Source organism: Antennarius striatus, chromosome 21, assembly GCF_040054535.1.
Source record: "Antennarius striatus isolate MH-2024 chromosome 21, ASM4005453v1, whole genome shotgun sequence".
Lineage (NCBI taxonomy): Eukaryota > Metazoa > Chordata > Actinopteri > Lophiiformes > Antennariidae > Antennarius > Antennarius striatus.
In genome coordinates, this window is record NC_090796.1 from 9,237,107 (window position 1) to 9,256,641 (window position 19,535).

The following is a 19,535-nucleotide window of genomic DNA, read 5'->3' on the forward strand; positions in this document are numbered from 1 at the left end:
ACAATATATAACAAAATATAGCATACAGACTTTAAAATGAGTTTTTAATGAAGTGCATGAAAGACTGCCTGCAGGTCCGAAGTACTTCCTTAGGTGTTCCTGTGAAACTCTCGGAGTGCGGTGGAATTGACATACATCATGTCAGCATTCATATATATGTTTTCTTCAGGCTTCATATTGGGCTGTAGACTGTCCATGATGCACTGGTGCAGGAAAATATACTGGGACTGAAAAGAAATAACCACAATGCTTTGGTCAGTTGAAAAGCAGGTTTAAGGTTCAGAGTCCTCAGGTTCACACTGTAATCTGGGTAACTCTTCCTTCTAATCCAGTATTCACACAAAAATAAATGTAATTGCACACTATTAAAATTTATGACTGCAACCTTCCTATTGATTTAGGCCGAGCCTTGTTGGACTTTCAGTCTTTAGATAAAGTAGTACACAGCATACAGGGCAAGTGTCTAGGTCTAGAGGTAAGTAGGGTATCTTTCCAAGCGGTGGTAACCGCCTGAGACAAGATAATTTTTTTACCTCCGTCTGCACCATGTGTGGTCGACTCAGTCTCATCTTGTGCACAAAGGCTTTGATTCCCACCACTTTTTCCCTCTCTAGCTGCTGAAGGAGCACATCCAGAGCGATGATGGTGCCTGTTCTCCCCACTCCAGCGCTGAGAGACAAGTATGGTGGTCATTATTGGATTTATCAAAATATGTAATTGTTTTAAGGTTCACCTGTGATTTTATTATAATTATTTTCATGTGCTCAACAAATGGCTCCAGACCAGAGACGAGCATTCATGTGGTACCTGCAGTGAACCACAGTCGGTACTGCGTTTCCATTAGTCTGAATGTGTCGTCTTATCAGTTCTCTAAACTGGATCAGGACTTCTGTTCCCTGTGGGACTCCATGGTCGGGCCAGGCAGTGAAGTGAAAATGTTTCACACTGCGCACCTCTGAGGTGCTGCTCTGTAAAAAAGTATTCACATGGAGGAAGTCAAATACTGAATAACACCTTTGAACAATTATAATTTGTCTTATTTTTTTAGGGATGTTTCACACATTTTTCACTGTGAAGTCCCTTAGTGTCCAGTTGGGTTCCTGTTGTTCAGATCTTGTTGTGACCAACAGGTTTCCATAATGGTGAGGCTGTCTGACCTTTGGCCAGTATTTCTCACTCTTTGTCTGGGAAATCACACACAAGGAATAAATGACATTTTTGCAATAGACCAGGCACCAGTGAAGAACTAGTCTAGTTTGCACATCCCTTAAGATATGATAGATGAATATTTGTAAGGACGCACCCGTTCTTTCTCAATGCAGTTGGTTACCATGACGATGCCTGTCACTCTTTGCTCCCAGATCATCCTCCAGAAATCATTGACTGTATTGGGCAGAGGACCCTGGGTGGCGATGTATTCTCTTTTGTTGTTGGAGCCCTAAGGAGTTATTGCTAAAATTAATGTTTAGACTTACAGCTTTTAAATGCCCTACTTTTTAAAAAGTGGAACATTTAAAACGCCATTTTTGACTCAAGAAATCCCATGAAAAAAGAAAGTCAATCTTCGAAACTTCACAAGTATATTATTTCTTATTTGAGGATTTTTCTTAAATCATTGCAGTCAAAAAATTATTTGTTATGTATAATATTAACAGAAAGAGATTCATTCAATATATTGATCAGTAATACTCACTGGTATGTAACTAGCATTGATGTAGTCAGAGGTTGCATCGGGATTTGACGTAGTTAGCTTCACCCGACTCCAGTCATCTAGGACAACACAAAAGACTTGCTTAACATCAATTGCATCACAGCTGGACTCGGCTACAAACATCAGTGGATGAGGAGTCTTGCGTCTCCTGTGGTATCAGAACCAGCCGTAACAGGACAGGCTTACATGGCAGGACATTGCTGAAACGATTCCTCGGTTTGTTTTCAGGTAAAATTGCTTCCTTCCATGTCTGCTCTGTTCCAACAGGTCTGAGGCTCTGCAAATGACAAAGCATGTATTTGAGAAAAGATAAAAGCACTCCAAATTAAACAAGAAAAAACAATTTTATATCCCTACATTATACAAAAGGATGACACAGACGAGTAACTTTTAATATGTACCTCATATTCCTGAGTGAAACCTCTGTTGTCATCCTCACTCAACTTGGAGAAGTGGTCTGGAAACTTGACTGCAGAAACAGCTCTAAAAAGCATATCATAGTAGGCTTCATGTGACTTATGCTTAATGATGTAAAATTACACATTGATCACAAGCAGATTTTCATACTTGGTAAACTGCATTATTCAACATATAATTTTCCCTTCTTACTGCATTCAGGACTTGGTTAATTACTACAAAGCCAAATGTATACTTACTCGCACTTCTTATAGAGACTGGAACCACTGAAGAATGTTTTTTTTCTGTTTTGATGAGAAACAAAAAAAATTCACTGATTGGGTGTGATACATACATTTCATGGAGATAAAGTAGTTAAAGGCATGAAGGAAACACCGACCTGATAATATCTGGTCTTTTATGCAAAATGAACACAGTCAGACAGACAAGGGTGACAAAAAGCAGCACACCAATCACTGATCCTGCAATGACTCCTGCAGGAAGTTAAATCTAGATTAGACACTCATTTCAACAGGACTGTTTGCAATATAGTCACATTATCACTTCCCATAATAAATTGAAAATGTAATAAATATAAATTGTAAAGAAACCAAACAAAGCAACAGGAAAGTGATGGCAAACAGCCATGAGGAGAAATAAATACATCAAGTTTTTTTTTTTTTTTAAAAAGACCAGCTCACCCCTTCCATCAGTAGCACAAAGAAAAACAAATGGCTCAGACTTCCTGGCCCCAGACAAAGAAGCTAAGGACACCTCGTAGGTTCTGGCAGGCTGGAATCCAGATATTTGGATATGGTTCTCCCCATCTGTAAGTGTGTGAGTTTTCCCCGTCACATTTACTTCCACTGCAGTCCACACACCATCCGGTTCATCCCAAAGAATATAGACAGAATAGCCACCTGCCCAATTCTCACAATGAGCCTTTAAATCTGGAGGAACTTTTCCAAAAGAGAAGAAAGACAGCATTACAGTTCAGTCACAAACAACACAGCACAGAGCATTCTGCTGTAGAGAGACAGATCTGATGATTGACAGAGATGTTAAAATCTGCCGTCCACTATACAGAATAAAACAGTATTTAATCCATGAAAAACTAAAAGTAATTCAGTCAAATAATCACTAAATCCACAGAAACCAGAATTTTAAAAAAAATGTTCACATGAATAGTTAACAGAAATCCAGCCTTTGCCAAATTGAGGATTTCATGTCCTCTGCAGATTTACATATTTTCTTTGTTAACACTTTTGGTTTTGCAAAGTCAAGCTAACTCCCTAGACTCTGGATACTTTCTGATATTTTATAAACCAATATGTATATTTCACATTCATTTCAAAGGGTTAATGGATAAAATGATACTAAATCAAAAGACACAGCTAAATCGCATAGTATAATCACATAGAACCATTTCTACTATTGATTTTATTTTGAACTACAAAACACAATAATGTTCCTAATGTTTAAAATGATAAATGCAAAACATTATCATTAGTGCATGACACGTTTCTTTTCGAAACAGATATCCAGTATTGTGAAGAGACTTGTACTTACTGATTGTCAGACTGTGGCTGTACTGCAGAAAGCTTTTGGAATTTCTTTCATACACTAGAGACACCTTATAGGTTGCACCAGGGTAAAGGCCAGTAAAAGACACGTTGCTGCCGCCAGGACTGGTGTGACTTTGGGAATTATTAGTAGCTGTTGCTTTTGTGAACAAGCCTTCAACCATTCCTTGAATGGAGGAGTTAGTAACATGCCAGTTGACTGTTGTGCTGTCTATAGCTGAAATGAACGAAAAACAGACAAATGGCACCATGTCTTAGGATCCAGCATCTAATACAATCAGAAATAAAGGTAAGTTAAGGAGCTGTGAGTCGTTACGCATTTACATACAGTAATTGAAAAATATGTTAAATCACGTCAACAATTCTTTTTATACTTGTTGGTGTGAAGTCTTTATAAGCGGTGCTGTTGAGTCCAGAGAAGGTTGTGATCACAGAGAACGAATGCTCCTTTCCAGGCTGGAGAGATGTGACTGAATGTACTAAGAAATTCTCATATTTAATTGGGTGAAGTAACAAACTTTCACCACCCATTTGTAGAAAATAGCTCCAGTTTTTATCCACATCCACGGTCCAGTTGAGGGTTATGCGGGTCGCAGAGCGTTCATCGATGCGGACGTCAGTCACCATTGAGGGAACTGATGTAAAGATGGAAAAAAAAGTACTTACTGATGTTGATGTTCACTTTAAATCACACTTACATACAGTAACTGTGTGGATAAATTGTCTAAGAGTTGACCTGAGGATAAAGTGTCAGCTTATGTAAGATTATATTTTGTAGAGATTCATCTCAATTATCTAAGCAAGATTTTTCAAGGCCAGGCTGCTATCAACCAGATGAATGTCTAAGATTTCACAAATGATCCATCTCTGTTTTCTATTTTATGACTGCATTGCTGTTCAATCCAAACGATCAGTTGTAAATTATATTATAAAGTAATGTTAAGGCAGCGTAAAGAACCAAGAGTCCCTCTAAGTTTTATATTTTAACTTTCGTTCATTCTGCTATTTTCTCAAAAATCAGGCAAGCAGTACTGCTAGGATAAGAACTTTGGTTTAGACAGTGAAATATAAATATATTACCAGTGGCTGCAGTGCAGGTTACACCTTTGCTTCCGATATTCTCAAACAACGCAAAGAGACTGAAGTTGTAATTCGTCCCGTTTTTTAGATCAAGAATTGTGTGTGTCACATTTTCCTGCCCTGCGAATGCAGAGACATTTATCTCTCTCTTATTGAACAAAAGCCTGTATGTGAGGATGGCGTCCACTTTTCTCCACAGCAGGGTTATACTGGTTTCATTCTGTTCCACTGACTGACACCTTTCTGGATTACGAGGAGCTATGATGTAGAGAAACACAACGACAGAACTGTTAGGTTAGATTTCACTTTAAAGACTACATTTATTTCTGTTATATTTTCAGAAATACTCCTCTTAGTTGTGGAATTCCTATCTGAGAGGAAATCTTCTCACCGGTGACTGCAGTATAGTGGAATCCACTGCTTCGGATGTCCTTAAACAGTGCAAAGACACTGAAATTGTACTTAGTCCCACTTGTGAGTCCTGGGATTGTGTGTGTCACTTTTTCATTTTCCGCTGATGCTGTTACGTTTATCTCGCCTCCGTTGAATGACAGTTTATAGCTGAGGATGCCATTCACTTTTTCCCATTGCAGGGTTATACTGGTCTCATTTTGTGTTACTGTTTTGATATCCTTTACATTGGGAGGAGCTAAAAATTCAAATTAAAATAGCGTAATGAATAAAGCATTTCTAAATACAGAGATGACTTTGTAAAGGTCATCAACCAGAGATGTGCAATAATTCTGTGGTATTTTCTTACCAGTGGACGCAGTGGTGTGCACTCCTCTACTTTTGATGTTTTCAAACACAGTGAAGAGGGTAAAATTGTATTCAGTCATACTTGTGAGATTTGAGATTAATCGCGTCACATGATGTTCTGCAGTCGCTGTGATGTTGATCTCACTTTTGCTGATCACAAGCACATAGTCACGAATGTCATCCACTTTTTTCCACCGCAGAGTTATGCTGGTTTCACTTTGTGTAACTTTTTCAAACTCTTCAGCATTAAGAGGCACTGGAAAATGAAGAGACATTTACAGTATTTTATATTTACATGGCCTATAGACATTTCTGTCGTAATGTATAAGCGGCTCGGTCGTGTGTTTTTACTGCCTGTGGGTCTGAGAGGACTGTCATCTGTGCTGTGCTGTTTATATGGCACATTTGACAATAAGGTTAACTATGACTATGATATGACTATAAGTGATACAGTGTCAGTGATGATTATAAATACAAAGCTGTGGCCTAATTCAGAAGCAAATACCCGATTCCAAATGCATCCAAAACACAAGTTCAAAGATCACTTACCAGTGACAGCTTGGAAATTGTATCCACTGCTCAAGAGGTCCCCAAAAACAGTGATGAGAGTGAAATTATATTCTGTCCCAGCATTAAGTGAAGACACCTTGTAAGTAATTGATGCCTCCAGATGAGACACGTTGATATTTTCCACCTTTAAACTTCCGTTGTGATCATATTGTAGACGGTATGTTGATATGTTGTTCACCTTCTCCCACCTCAGTGTTATGCTGCTCTCATTTTGTGTTAACACTTCTACATGCTGAACTTTGTTTGGAGCTGAAAAAGAAATAAGAGTATCTTTAGAGTGGAGGATGTCTTCCAAGCTGCAGGGTAATATCGGTTGCAGTTTTTTAGCTGATTCAAGATCTTTTTTTCATTGAGGGGAAGGAAAGTAAAGTGATTTTAATCCTTTTAAAATACAGACTACCATATTACCATGTCACTGTATTAACTACAAGACATTTTGGGTTTTTTATGCAGACAGGCAGAAGGTGATGTATAAAATCACAACACTGTCTTAATTTGCAGAAAAATCTCTGACTCCAAACACATTCAAAGATCACTTACCAGTGACGGCTTTGAAATTGTACCCTCTGCTCAAGACGTCCCCAAAAACAGTGATCAGAGTGAAATTATATTCTGTCCCAGCATTAAGTGGAGACACCTCGTATGTTATTGATGCCTCCAGATGAGACACGTTGATATTTTCCACCTTTAAACTGCCGTTGTGATCATATTGTAGACGGTATGTTGATATGTTGTTCACCTTATCCCACCTCAGTGTTATGCTGCTCTCATTTTGTGTCAACACTTCTACATTATTAACTTTGTTTGGAGCTGAAAAGAAAAGAAATGAGAGTATCTTTAGAGTGGAGGATGTCTTCCAAGCTGCAGTTTTCAAGCTGATTCAAGATCTTTTTTTCATCAAGGGGAAGGAAAGTAAAGTGATTTTGATCATTTTAGAATACAGACTATTATCATGTTGTTGTAATAACTATGGGATATTTTGGTTAGTTATGCAGACAGGCAGAAAGTGATGTATACAATTGCAAAACAGTCCTAAATTTAAGAAAAATGTCTGATTCCAAACACATTCATAGATCACTTACCAGTGACAGCTTGGAAATTGTACCCACTGCTAAAGACGTCCTCAAAAACAGTGATGAGAGTGAAATTATATTCTGTCCCAGCATTAAGTGGAGACACCTCGTATGTAATTGATGCCTCCAGATGAGACACGTTGATATTTTCCACCTTTAAACTGCCGTTGTGATCATATTGTAGACGGTATGTTGATATGTTGTTCACCTTATCCCACCTCAGTGTTATGCTGCTCTCATTTTGTGTTAACACTTCTACATTATTAACTTTGTTTGGAGCTGAAAAGAAAGAAATAAGAGTTTCTTTAGAGTGGAGGATGTCTTCCAAGCTGCAGGGTAATATCGGTTGCAGTTTTTTAGCTGATTCAAGATCTTTTTTTCATTGAGGGGAAGGAAAGTAAAGTGATTTTAATCCTTTTAAAATACAGACTATTATCATGTTGTTGTAATAACTATGGGATATTTTGGTTTTTTTATGCAGACAGGCAGAAAGTGATGTATACAATTGCAAAACAGTCTTAAATTTAAGAAAAATGTCTGATTCCAAACACATTCATAGATCACTTACCAGTGACAGCTTGGAAATTGTACCCACTGCTAACGACGTCCTCAAAAACAGTGATGAGAGTGAAATTGTATTCTGTCCCAGCATTAAGTGGAGACACCTCGTATGTAATTGATGCCTCCAGATGAGACACGTTGATATTTTCCACCTTTAAACTGCCGTTGTGATCATATTGTAGACGGTATGTTGATATGTTGTTCACCTTATCCCACCTCAGTGTTATGCTGCTCTCATTTTGTGTTAACACTTCTACATTATTAACTTTGTTTGGAGCTGAAAAGAAAGAAATAAGAGTTTCTTTAGAGTGAAGGATGTCTTCCAAGCTGCAGGGTAATATCGGTTGCAGTTTTCAAGCTGATTCAAAATCTTTTTTTCATTGAGGGAAACGAAAGAGAAGTGATTTTAATCCTTTTAAAATGCAGACAACTATAGTATCATGTCACTGTAATAACTACATGACATTTTCGTTAGTTATACAGACAGGCAGAAGGTGATGTATAAAATCACAACACTGTCTTAAATTGCAGAAAAATGTCTGATTCCAAACGCATTCGAAGATCACTTACCAGTGACGGCTTTGAAAATGTGCCCACTGCTCAAGAGGTCCCCAAAAACAGTGATCAGAGTGAAATTATATTCTGTCCCAGCATTAAGTGAAGACACCTCGTATGTAATTGATGCCTCCAGATGAGACACGTTGATATTTTCCACCTTTAAACTGCCGTTGTGATCATATTGTAGACGGTATGTTGATATGTTGTTCACCTTATCCCACCTCAGTGTTATGCTGCTCTCATTTTGTGTTAACACTTCTACATTATTAACATCTTCAGGAGCTGTGTCATTTGTAACTTTGACCGCGGCACACTAAAAAAAAAAGAATAGGAGTCAAATGGGCACTGACAGAATGACCTGATACCAATTATAATTCAATCATCATCGAAATATAGAATCCACACAGAAATTTTAATAGTCTCTGACTACAGCTTAATTAATGCTATTCTCATGTATCTCATTGTGTAAGACACTATCCACACGCTACAGTTTTCACTTTTTCCATTAACATTAAAAATTCCATATGCACTCGTTATTTAAGGGTATGATATGAAACAGTATCTATTTCCATCTATTTGGATAAATTCTAAAAGAAATTGTGATATAAATGACAGAAGACAAGCTCTCTTTAAGATTTTTATGAAGTTACTTCCTCATTCCTACTTTTGTTTCTTTGAGGAACTGAATAAAAAATGGTTTGCTATTGCCAAGGGAGAATGATTCATATTTCATCACCAGGAAGAGTCCAGCATAATTTAGTTGTGCAACTTCATGTGTTTCTGTAAAGTAAACCCCTTATTTTAACTGTGACCATGCACTGAAAATTAATTGTTTTTTTGAGGCAGTAAATTCATTTTGTTGCAGGTAATATTTTAAACGTGATCAGATCATCTGAAAATGAAAGTTAAAAAAAAAACTTACCCAAATTACACTCAGGAAGGCAGACAGCAGCAAGAAGACTGAGTTGATTTTAAAAGGAAACAGCTTCATCACTGTGTCAGTTTATTAAACTACATACAGTTTCTTCGTGCCTTAGTGGCCACAATATCCGATATAATTTTTTTTAAAGCTTTGTTGGCTTTTAATTCTCACCCATGTTCTTCTACATTAACATCTGGTTCCCACTCAAACTGGAAAGTGACGTGAATGGTTGCTTCTCCATTTGGCCTTATACAACCAGAAGAACCTTTGCCCCGCCTGTTACTTCCTTATTAACGGTTAATGTTTGTCTCTTATAAGTTTATTGGTAGGGCTGTCATTGGTTTATTTGTGTCATATTCTTGTGATGTATGCTGTCATGCTTGTGACTCCCTGTGTACTTTTCTGATGTGTGATATACCAAAATGATTTCCTAGTTAAATTCACAGTCTAATCTCTGTGGTTGACGAGGTTTCTCAGAACAGTAGATAAAGCTACATAGCTATATTTACTTCTGGTTTTGTTTTTTTTACACCACTGTGAAGGCAGGGGTATTTACAGCTTCCTTGCACTTTAATTCCAATGTGCTGTATGAGAAACTGTGAGAGAAAACATCATATATGTACTCTAAACAGAGCCTTATGCGTTTATGATCATAGATAAGCAATAAAAATAGTCTTATGCAGTCAATAAAAAAACAAGAAGTGGAACAGAACTATCAAAATCATAAAAAGCACATTCGTTCACCATTTATGCAAACATACAGCACTTTATTTGGTGCCTGTCTGCATGGTATTTTGCATTTTATCATGTTTTGTGACTTGTACTGTAAAGTTATTAACAAGTAAAATGTTTAACATGCTGTATTTATATATATATATATATATATATATCATTAATCCACACAAACCTTAAACTTCATTACTTCATTAAAATTGCATTATGAGCATATGACAATAAATAACCCGCTCTTGGTTGGGTTATGGGTGTAATTTATACACACACACACACACACACACACACACACACACACACACACACACACACACACACCCACACACACACACACACACACACACACACACACACACGCATGCACGCACGCACGCACACACGCACACACACACTTACCTGAGGCTTACCTACCAGGGTCAGGTAAGCCTGTGTGTATTTTGAAAATGCAAAATGCACAGAACAGGAATTTATTTTCTAATTGGTTAGATGTAAGAGAAACATTTGAATACATAGAAACACTACTTTAAAATAGCTTTGCAGCACAAATAGGGATTGTAACTGCCCAGTTATTTTGTGGGTTTGAGAGAGGAGTCTCCAGTTCTGATGGAATGCACATTCTTGACATAATAACAGTTTCTGTTCCCTCATTTATTGGGCCTTCCAGATTTTCACCGACTGTGGACGTGCTGCATCTGACTTTTCTTGTCCACTCAACCATGATATTACACCACTTCCAAATCCACATCCACAGGCTTCACATCTCTGCTCTCTGCTCACTCTGAATATTGTTCTTTGAAATCTTTGCTCTTGTGTTTCAGAGTTTGCTTTAACTGATCACTCTAGAACATTTGTGGTCACGTTTTTTTTAAAAATCTATTTGTTTTTCAAAATGAAAAAAAAAATCGATGTTAAAACTCCGGTTTTAACATCAGATCTATGGATTAGGTGTCATACCTCCTCTCAAACGAAGGGGGGCAGCAGAGGAAACACGAAAACAGAGAAACGCAGGAGCGAGCTAACAAGCTAACGCTAGCAGGAGGAGGGACGCTGTGTCCCCGTGTATAAACAAGATAAGGACGAGCACACGCCTGAAGAAGTGTGGTAACGTTATCCTCACAGACAGAGTAAGTAATAAAAACCCTGTTCTATCTGCTATTATAACATTATTTAACTTTGGTTCTGCTGTGGGAGCGGTATTTTTGTTTTGTTGTTGACGAGCTAGCGTTACTAAATGTTAATGCTAACATTAGCTGCTTTGTGCGCAACTTTGGCAAGCTGACAGGTGTAGATGTCGTTTAGTGGTAGGTTTTAGATCTGCCAACAAACGAGCCTAAGTCTGTTTTGGATAAAGGACTTTATTATCGATGGAATTATCTTTATTCAATACGAAAAACCCGAATAGATCTTCAAACACGTCTCTCGCCAACAATATTTTACTCTAAAAGTCACAACCCATGTAATATACTCGAACCACGTGACTGCAGCCTGCGTTACTGACGCTGTTTCACAGCAGCTCCATAAAAGCCGCAAAAGGAAAGACGCGCAGGTCCAACTTCACTCCAGACAGGGGATCAAAGCCGTGCTGCAGGTAAGAAGACTGTCTACTCCTAGCCAGAAGGACCACCTGTCTTCGATGTAGACCGTTTCTTTATTTCTGTGTTTAAAAAAGAACGAATTAATGTAAACTGGCGTTTATTTACATTACATCATGTTTTTGTTTTTGTTTTGTTTTTGCAGAAATGCAGTCTGTGGTAAGACAAAACCTCCATTCGGACACCGAATTTGACATCAACAAACTGATCAACATCAAACTCAGTGCATCCTACACCTACCTTTCTCTGGTATAACTGCTGTGACGTTATTGTCAGTCTGGTTGTGTAATGGATTGTAATGGATTTTTCTTTTAAGTAAAGTAGTAGATAGTAGAAATCTTGTTTTGATTAATATCAGTGCTGAATTCACCTAAACTGTTCCTGTCATCCTTCCAGGGGATGTATTTTGACAGGGATGATGTGGCTTTGCCAAATTTCTCTGGTTTCTTCTTGGAGCGCTCCATGAAAGAGAGAGAACAGGCTGAGAAGCTTCTGGAGTATCAGAACATGAGAGGAGGCAGAATTCTGCTTCAGACTATTAACGTAAGTCCACATGGTTTGTTTGGGGGCTTTTATACTCTTCTTGGTATTCTTATTGACATATTGTAAATTATGCTCTAGAAGCCAACCAGGGAGGACTGGAGAGGTGGTCTGGATGCAATGTCATTTTCGCTTAACTACCAGAAGTTCCTGAACACATGCATCCTAGATGTGCACAACAGAGCCAGCACCAACGTGGACCCCCATGTGAGTCTGTTTTTGTTGGATATGACTGTCACTTGAGCTAAGACTGCTGTTTAGTATCAAGAAAATAAATTATTTTTGATATAAGTTTAGTGTATATTGAATAAATTTAATGTCAGGAGAATTTGAACCATGCCAAGTAGATTAAACATGAACTGTGCAATTTCCTGTGTAATATTGTTTTAAATAAATCTTAATCTAATCTATATTCTGTTGTAGCTGTCTGACTTCCTTGAGCAGCACTTCCTCACCGACAGCCATGACACCATTAAGAAGTTGGGTGATTACATCAGCAGCCTGACCCGGCTTACCTCATCTGAGACACACGGTGGTTTGGGAGAATATCTGTTTGATAAACACACTCTGTAAGGCTCAATATGTCAGTTCAATAAGCTATATGTTTCAAAGATGCATGAAGTAAAGAGGGCAACATCTCACACTCTGTATTCTCAGTGAAAATTACAAATACAGGTTACAATTTATCACAAGCTTCTTTCTTGTATCAGTGGTAAAAGGCAAAATAAGAAAACCTTAATACCTCAATTTTCCTTAAAAAACAGAACAGGAAAACTCCACCATACGGTGCTAAAAATTGCAATTTCACCACACTTTATTATTTACAGTCATCATGTATCAAACATTCCATTGTCAAAAGTTTTAATCTTCAGATTTATTTTAATGAACACCATTGTGAGTATTTAGATTCAAAGATTTGTAATATTTTTGAAAAACCGAATAAAGTCTTCTTATGCTGCCATATTGTTTTTTGCTTTTTTTAACAGGCAGTTAAATTATTACAGCTGTCCAAAACATAGTGTCTAGTCAGTCTTATCACTGTTTTCCAAAGGTCATGTCTGCACATATAGAACCCTGTAAATATATAGGGTATATGTACAGTATATATGGTGCAATGTTTGCTCAATGTTGGGAGGAAGTTTAAAGTTTAATGTTGTGCTACTAGGTTGCTTGCGGTTAAAATGACCGAGCAGATAATTGGAAAATTACATGTTTCTGGAAAGATAAGATACAGTTGTAGAAGTGTGTCTGCTGAGTGGATCACAGCCAGGCTGATGTCCGTTATATGCAGGCTGGTGACAGTGATGTAGCACTCTAAAAATGAAAAAAAATATACCGGTAAGATAAATTCTCAAAGAATGTCTTTGAACATGAGAATACGATAAAAGAGCACCAGCGACACTTTCATTTGTGTATAGCTCAACTCTTGAAATCTTGTGCATACCTTAAAGTTACAGGGTACTCTCAGGATTCTATTAATTAGCTTATCCAAGTGAACACAAAAGGAAAGTGTTGACATGTATCTAAGCCTACCATACTAGCCCTGCAGTAAATGTAGTAAAGCCTACCATGTTACATTTCTACGGCCATGTTAATATTTCTTATGCCATTCTGTTTCTGTCTGCTGTTTGAAGACAACTAAGGGTGTTTCATGCTGGATTGGAGCCACTGACGTCTCCAGATGTAGCAGTGCTCACACGTGGCAGCATGCGTGCGGATTAGGGCTCACACTGCTGTCGGTACTGCTGTGTGTTTTGCACTGTAAATTGGTAAACCAAAGGATGCAGCATCCACTCAGGGAAAATTGCTGGTAGACTGACTGTGAGGACAGCTATGCTGAAGGGATTAGTGAAGGGGAGGATGCTCTACAATCTCCTCATTCTAATGGATAAATACAGCTGCCTTGTGTCATCAGTCTAATGAACGATCACCCCGTGCTCAAAGAGGAGTCCACTTCTTCAACATGTTTGACATGTTTAACATTCGAGTGGTATAATAAGAAAAGATAGTATTTTATGTCTCTTGATTCAGAGGCCTGAAGCAATAGATTTGTTTTCAGCATTCTAATATTGAAAGGAGGGCTGGGGAGGATTAAATCACTACACCGCTAGTGTGATTTGCCAGAGCGTTAGCTTTGATGGACAGTGTTCCAGCGAGCCTGCCAGTCAGTCAGCAGCGTACAGACGGAATGATGGGTTGGTGAGCGATCCCATACACCAAAGAAACACAAGGAAGTCACTGAACTACAAGCTGCTCCAAAGCTCTATAGGATCAGATCAACAGGTAAGAAAAACAGACATCAGATTTGAAACAGTTTTAGCTAGGATGGCGTGCCTTTATTCTCTCTAATCCAGGGAGAAAATATTCCTTTTTTAAAAAAAAATAAAATTGTGTGTGTGTGCGTGTGTATATATATATACTGTATATATGGTTATGTTTACTTATAAGCCATTTTATTCCAGATCCAAAAATACAGGTGGAAAAATGGGAAAGATATTCCCTATTTAAAATATATATTTTACGTCATTTACAGTCTAACAATTTTTACTATATTAGTTTGTTAACTAGCACTTGCATAAACATCAAAATTGAAAATAAAGAGATTACAGATCCCCTCAACTTAGGCCATAATACACAGGACTCATTTGAAATAACTTAATGAACAATGTTAAAAAAAAAAAAAAAAGGTCCAAGACAGTAGAATAGATGGAGGAGATAAACAGTGACTTTCTTTAAGCTTTAAGAGTCTGGGATGTTGGATTACTATTGTAGCGTCAGAGTTAAATCCAGTTACGGGTGGCGACACTGACTGGAGAAAAATGGGGATGGGACACAGTGAAAACATGAGGAATGGGGTGGACAGATGAGAGTAATGCAGGGATTAGGGTCAGCCATGTAGAGCATCTGGCTGGATGTCCTGCACTCATGCACTGTACCGGAGTGCATGAACATGAGGATTACACCCCCAGCATACACAGCTGTGTTATCTGTCAGAGTAAGGGCCAACGTAACAGAAAACTTCAACTAGCACCACACAAATTGCTGATTTAATTCCGATGGTTTTACAGTTGTAATGAGGCTGACCGGAGCCGGGGTCCGGGTCCGCAGGACTGCAGAACGGTCTGAACCAGAACCAGAGGAAGCAACAGAGCCGGTTCATCATGAGCACTCCCATGCAGAACATCACCCTGGCCATGACTACAACCACATGAAGGAGAAGTTCATGAACGAACTGGATCATCTGTCAAGTATGGCCCTTCTAGGATACACTCCCTAAAAGACACCTTCATTAACTTTATCATTGGTGATTTTTGAAAGATTGTCTGTCTCTGTATTAAAAGTATTAAATATCGTGACATCATTAGAGACAGAACTTGAAAGGAAAATTATCTTGTTTTTGGAGTTTTTAGAGAAACTATTTTCTCTGCTCGTGCCCATGAAAAACCTGGCAGTGGAAAACAAGTCAGAAGACTATTTCCATTCAGTTTTGGATGTCAAGTCAGGCACTTAATGATTAGCTGCACTTCTTTGATCAGTAGTTGTCCAGAGACACTCCCTGAGAGAGTCTGTCATTATCAGATTGTGGTGAAGGGTGTTGCTGACAACACACATAGAGACTCAGCAAACTGTTCCTACACAAATAAGAGTCTGAAAGAACAAACTTTAAAGTGAAAGCACACAATCATAAGTAATGCAAGGCAGCAAATTAGGCATACTATAATATTATTCAAATTATATTGTGCATTAAGCATGTGGCTCTTTCTCCAATCTTTGGAATCTGATCAGACTCTGAAAATTTTTGTTTATTCTGTCTTTTTTGTTTTGTTTTTTATTTTATAAGGGTTCAAAATGTGGGACATTACCCCACTATGAATATAATCCATTCATTTCTTCTACATTGGATGTGCTCCCATTCTTCATAATACTACACCTCATCTTATTTTGCAGTTCCCACGTGGGCCATAGGCGCTATCGTTGTTTTGGTGCTGGTTCTGGTGGTGTGTTGCATCTTCTGTGTTTTCAAAAAATGCTTTGGGAAAAAGAAAAAGCCAAAGAAAGTCAGAGAAAGAAAGACAGGACGACGACGGAAAGAAAAAGAAGGTGAAGGAGAGACTGGAGAGAAGGTATGGGTATATTGAGTGTATAACTGTAATTAGTTCGGATCTTCACAATGTCCATAAACTGGGCCAATATTTTTAAATCGAAGGAGGGGGAAGTGAAGAAGGACGGGGTAGAGGAGGAGAAGGAACAGGAAAAACTGGGCAAGCTAGAGTACACGTTGGACTACAACTTCACAGATGCTCAGGTTCGTCCTGATAATATTATTACCCATTATCTTCATAACTATTAATGACTAGAATAAAGAATGTAATTAATCAATGAAATTTTATTTATATAGCCCAAAATCACACATGACAATTTTCCTCCGAGGGTTAATGAGGGTTCCACTTCCACTTCTCTCTCCTCTGAAGCTCATAGTGGGCATCCTCCAGGCTCAGGACTTGGCTGCCATGGACATGGGGGGAACGTCTGACCCCTACGTCAAAGTCTTTTTATTGCCAGACAAAAAGAAGAAGTACGAGACCAAAGTCCAGCGCAAGAATTTATGCCCTGTTTTCAACGAGACATTTATCTTTAAGGTATGTCATGTCCTAAAGCCTGCATTTGAATTGATGTTTTGTTTTGTTTTTTCACATTTTCATGTCTTTGCCACAGTGTGTGTGTTAGTGTTTCAGGTGACATATCACTTTTTATAATACCCAGACATCTGCCCTGTAAGGGTTTTTAGCCATTTTTAGTGTTTCATTCTGATCGTCATTTGTCAAGTTGTCCCTCCCCAAACAACGTCTATTCTAACACTTTAACAATGTCTCTTTTTAGATCCCATATGCAGAGCTGGGCGGAAAAACTTTGGTTTTACAGGTTTTTGACTTTGACCGTTTCTCCAAACATGATATGATTGGCGAGATAAAGATTCCAATGAACAGCGTTGATTTGGGGCAGCCAATGCAACAATGGAAAGACTTGGAGAGCGGTGAGAAAGAGGAGGTATGAAGCTATTTACTAACCACTTAATTTAAATTCAGTACATTTTAACACAAAGGCATTCAAAATAAAATAGATTTCCTAGTTTGATTCTCATAAATACTGTACTAAAAAAGTCATAGACAGAAAAAAGCTGCCTTTTATGTGATGGGATATGATGCAATTGATTTTTCTTTTCAGCAAGAGAAACTGGGTGATGTTTGCATTTCTTTACGGTATGTACCCACTGCTGGAAAACTGACAGTGAACATCATGGAGGCAAAGAACCTGAAGAAAATGGATGTTGGTGGCTTATCAGGTAACAAGACCTCTTCTAATAATTCTGACACTTATTCAGTTAATTCATTTTGATAGTGAGCTATTTTAACAAACTTCATCCTTGGGAGAAAATAAAATAGCCTTACAAAAACACATTTATATAATCCTTTTCACTTTTTCAAAGATCCTTATGTAAAGATTGTTCTTCAACAAAATGGGAAACGGATTAAGAAGAAAAAGACTACCGTCAAGAAGAACACGCTCAATCCCTACTTTAATGAGAGTTTCAGTTTTGATGTCCCCTTTGAGCAGATTCAGGTATAGGCTTGTGTTCCATTTCTGTTATCACGTTGAAATGAAATAGAAATAAGGTGTGGATGTGTGGAAAGTTTTGATAAGACTTCATCTGGTTTTTTTGTTTGTCTGTTTTTCTTTCAGAAAGTGCAGGTTGTGATCACTGTGTTTGACTATGATAAACTGGGGAGCAATGACCCCATTGGAAAGACCTTTATGGGTTACGGAGCTACAGGAGTTGGACTGCGCCACTGGTCAGATATGCTTGCCAATCCCAGACGTCCAGTAGCCCAGTGGCACACTCTGATGCCCGAAGAAGAAGTCGACGCTGCCCTCAAAGCGAAACCTCGTTAGGCTCACACCGTGTTGGCGACCTCATGCAGTCGATATGTATTGTTACTCCTAATGTGTTTTTCAATTTGCGTGTTCTGTATTCCAATTTATCTTGTGAAAATACGTGTGTGTGTGTGTGTGTGTGTGTGTGTGTGTGTGTGTGTGTGTGTGTGTGTGTGTGTGTGCGTGTGTGTGTGTGCATGTGTGTGTGTGTTTGTGATGTACAGACATTTGTTGTATTTTGTTATTATTAAAACCATAGCTTGCTTTATTTACTCCTCACTGCAAACCATTATGACTGTACTGTATTGTACATTTAGAAAGCAGTTACCTGAAAATGTGTGTCTTTTGTGTACTTTCTTACATGGGTATATTGAATTTTGACACATGAAAGTGTCCCACTATTGCACTATTGTTTTCTGAAATGGTAGTTGACTTTGAACATATGGTAGAGTTTGTATGTCTCTCGATATAAACTTGTATTTTCAACATTCTGAACATCTTTGACAGTGTAGAAGTCATACTCTGCATGTGTCTAGAATAATAAAACTCATGTACTATCACTATTACTAAATAAGCATTCTGCTGCATTCCACAATTAAATTAAGAATACGAAAATCAATTCAAAGCAAGGAAAATACACTATTATTTGTACTGCCATCACTTATACATGTTTTGTATACTTGTTTATTTTGCTGACAGTTTATGCACAGTCTTTCTGCAAAACGCCACACACACTTCAAAGCCATGCCAACTGATATTTTTGCGTCCACTAGATGTCCTACTTGAAGAAATGAAGCCTCAAAAAGCTTTGTGTTTGAGTGAACCATTTGGATGAAAGGCTTCAAAGCTTCATGAAGCTTCATCTGCACATCACTACATAATGGACAAACCCTTTCCCAGTCTGACAAGTTAGCCAGTTCAGGGACCGGATGACCGAATCTTCGTTTTCTCCTCCTTCAGCTCATTGTGGGAGCAAAAAGCAAGCAGATTTTCCAGGTTCAAAACACGTGTAGATTTCTCCACTAAAGCTCTGCGCTCAAACTGTAACAATCTGCGTAGAGCTGCTTCTCATAAGTGAGTATCCGATCACAGGACCGTTCACTCACAGTGCAGAGATCCCTGCATTCTAGATTCTGAAAGCCCTGGACAGATTTCATTCAACCTGCCAGGTTGAACCTGGCAACACAAGCTAGCTGAATTCTGAATTTTGATTGGATAAAACCTCTCTAACCTAAAAATAGAACACTGACCCAGTGTTGGCCCATGTCGTATTATATCCCAATATAATATGACAATAATAATAATAATAATAATAATAATAATAATAATAATAATACATATATGTATGTGTGTGTGTGTGTGTGTGTGTGTGTGTGTGTATGTGTGTGTGTGTGTGTGTGTGTGTGTGTGTGTGTGTGTGTATATACTGTATATATAAATACACACACTGTATATATACTGTATATTTAAATACATTTATTGAAGAAAAATGCATTAAAATATAATTCACTTTTATCATAAATT

General features: G+C 38.0%; 3 protein-coding genes across 5 annotated transcripts; 2 read left to right on the plus strand and 1 right to left on the minus strand.

Annotated features, from left to right (window-relative positions):
- Window positions 1-84: 84 nt before the first annotated feature.
- LOC137588722 (receptor-type tyrosine-protein phosphatase H-like) lies at window positions 85-9,438 on the minus strand. The gene is made up of 22 exons (XM_068305957.1): window positions 9,214-9,438; window positions 8,304-8,604; window positions 7,741-8,010; window positions 7,182-7,451; window positions 6,640-6,909; window positions 6,079-6,348; window positions 5,531-5,785; window positions 5,162-5,419; window positions 4,771-5,028; window positions 4,065-4,325; window positions 3,677-3,907; window positions 2,809-3,066; window positions 2,508-2,601; window positions 2,368-2,412; window positions 2,113-2,194; window positions 1,898-1,988; window positions 1,694-1,770; window positions 1,304-1,438; window positions 1,062-1,184; window positions 808-968; window positions 534-669; window positions 85-227 (listed from the first exon to the last, which is right to left on the minus strand). Exons 1-22 carry the CDS (start codon window positions 9,280-9,282, stop codon window positions 90-92), a joined length of 4,053 nt encoding a protein of 1,350 aa, XP_068162058.1. The 5' UTR covers window positions 9,283-9,438; the 3' UTR covers window positions 85-89.
- A 1,489-nt stretch (window positions 9,439-10,927) lies between these two features.
- zgc:56095 (Ferritin, lower subunit-like) lies at window positions 10,928-13,038 on the plus strand. 3 transcript variants are annotated; one of them, XM_068305391.1, is made up of 6 exons: window positions 10,935-11,069; window positions 11,456-11,533; window positions 11,683-11,786; window positions 11,934-12,080; window positions 12,159-12,284; window positions 12,501-13,038. In XM_068305391.1, the coding sequence occupies exons 3-6, from the start codon at window positions 11,685-11,687 to the stop codon at window positions 12,648-12,650; spliced, it is 525 nt and encodes a 174-aa protein (XP_068161492.1). In that variant the 5' UTR covers window positions 10,935-11,069; window positions 11,456-11,533; window positions 11,683-11,684; the 3' UTR covers window positions 12,651-13,038. The 3 variants fall into 3 exon arrangements, with proteins under 3 accessions (XP_068161494.1, XP_068161492.1, XP_068161493.1); XM_068305393.1 differs by lacking the exon at window positions 11,456-11,533 and having other exon boundaries at window positions 10,928-11,069; XM_068305392.1 differs by lacking the exon at window positions 10,935-11,069 and having other exon boundaries at window positions 11,084-11,533.
- Window positions 13,039-13,839: 801 nt separating this feature from the next.
- LOC137588373 (synaptotagmin-1-like) lies at window positions 13,840-19,263 on the plus strand. Its single transcript, XM_068305427.1, has 9 exons — window positions 13,840-14,360; window positions 15,146-15,325; window positions 16,026-16,201; window positions 16,285-16,383; window positions 16,550-16,717; window positions 16,959-17,126; window positions 17,304-17,421; window positions 17,566-17,699; window positions 17,820-19,263. Exons 2-9 carry the CDS (start codon window positions 15,151-15,153, stop codon window positions 18,027-18,029), a joined length of 1,248 nt encoding a protein of 415 aa, XP_068161528.1. The 5' UTR covers window positions 13,840-14,360; window positions 15,146-15,150; the 3' UTR covers window positions 18,030-19,263.
- The last annotated feature ends 272 nt before the right edge of the window (window positions 19,264-19,535 follow it).

What these genes read in the sequence shown, in the direction of transcription:
- LOC137588722 (XM_068305957.1), bottom strand. Translation starts at nt 9,282, where the DNA reads ATGAAGCTGTTTCCTTTTAAAATCAACTCAGTCTTCTTGCTGCTGTCT. An exon ending in TAAAGACTTCACACCAACAA is followed by an intron (nt 3,908 to 4,064) that starts GTATAAAAAGAA and finishes CGTTCATTTCAG; the next exon opens with CTATAGACAGCACAACAGTC. An exon ending in AAAAGACCAGATATTATCAG is followed by an intron (nt 2,413 to 2,507) that starts GTCGGTGTTTCC and finishes TCATCAAAACAG; the next exon opens with AAAAAAAACATTCTTCAGTG.
- LOC137588373 (XM_068305427.1), top strand. Translation starts at nt 15,151, where the DNA reads ATGAGGCTGACCGGAGCCGGGGTCCGGGTCCGCAGGACTGCAGAACGG. An exon ending in AAGGAGAGACTGGAGAGAAG is followed by an intron (nt 16,202 to 16,284) that starts GTATGGGTATAT and finishes TTTAAATCGAAG; the next exon opens with GAGGGGGAAGTGAAGAAGGA. An exon ending in AGAGCGGTGAGAAAGAGGAG is followed by an intron (nt 17,127 to 17,303) that starts GTATGAAGCTAT and finishes TTTTCTTTTCAG; the next exon opens with CAAGAGAAACTGGGTGATGT.
- zgc:56095 (XM_068305393.1), top strand. Translation starts at nt 11,685, where the DNA reads ATGCAGTCTGTGGTAAGACAAAACCTCCATTCGGACACCGAATTTGAC. An exon ending in CCTACACCTACCTTTCTCTG is followed by an intron (nt 11,787 to 11,933) that starts GTATAACTGCTG and finishes TCATCCTTCCAG; the next exon opens with GGGATGTATTTTGACAGGGA. An exon ending in TTCTGCTTCAGACTATTAAC is followed by an intron (nt 12,081 to 12,158) that starts GTAAGTCCACAT and finishes ATTATGCTCTAG; the next exon opens with AAGCCAACCAGGGAGGACTG.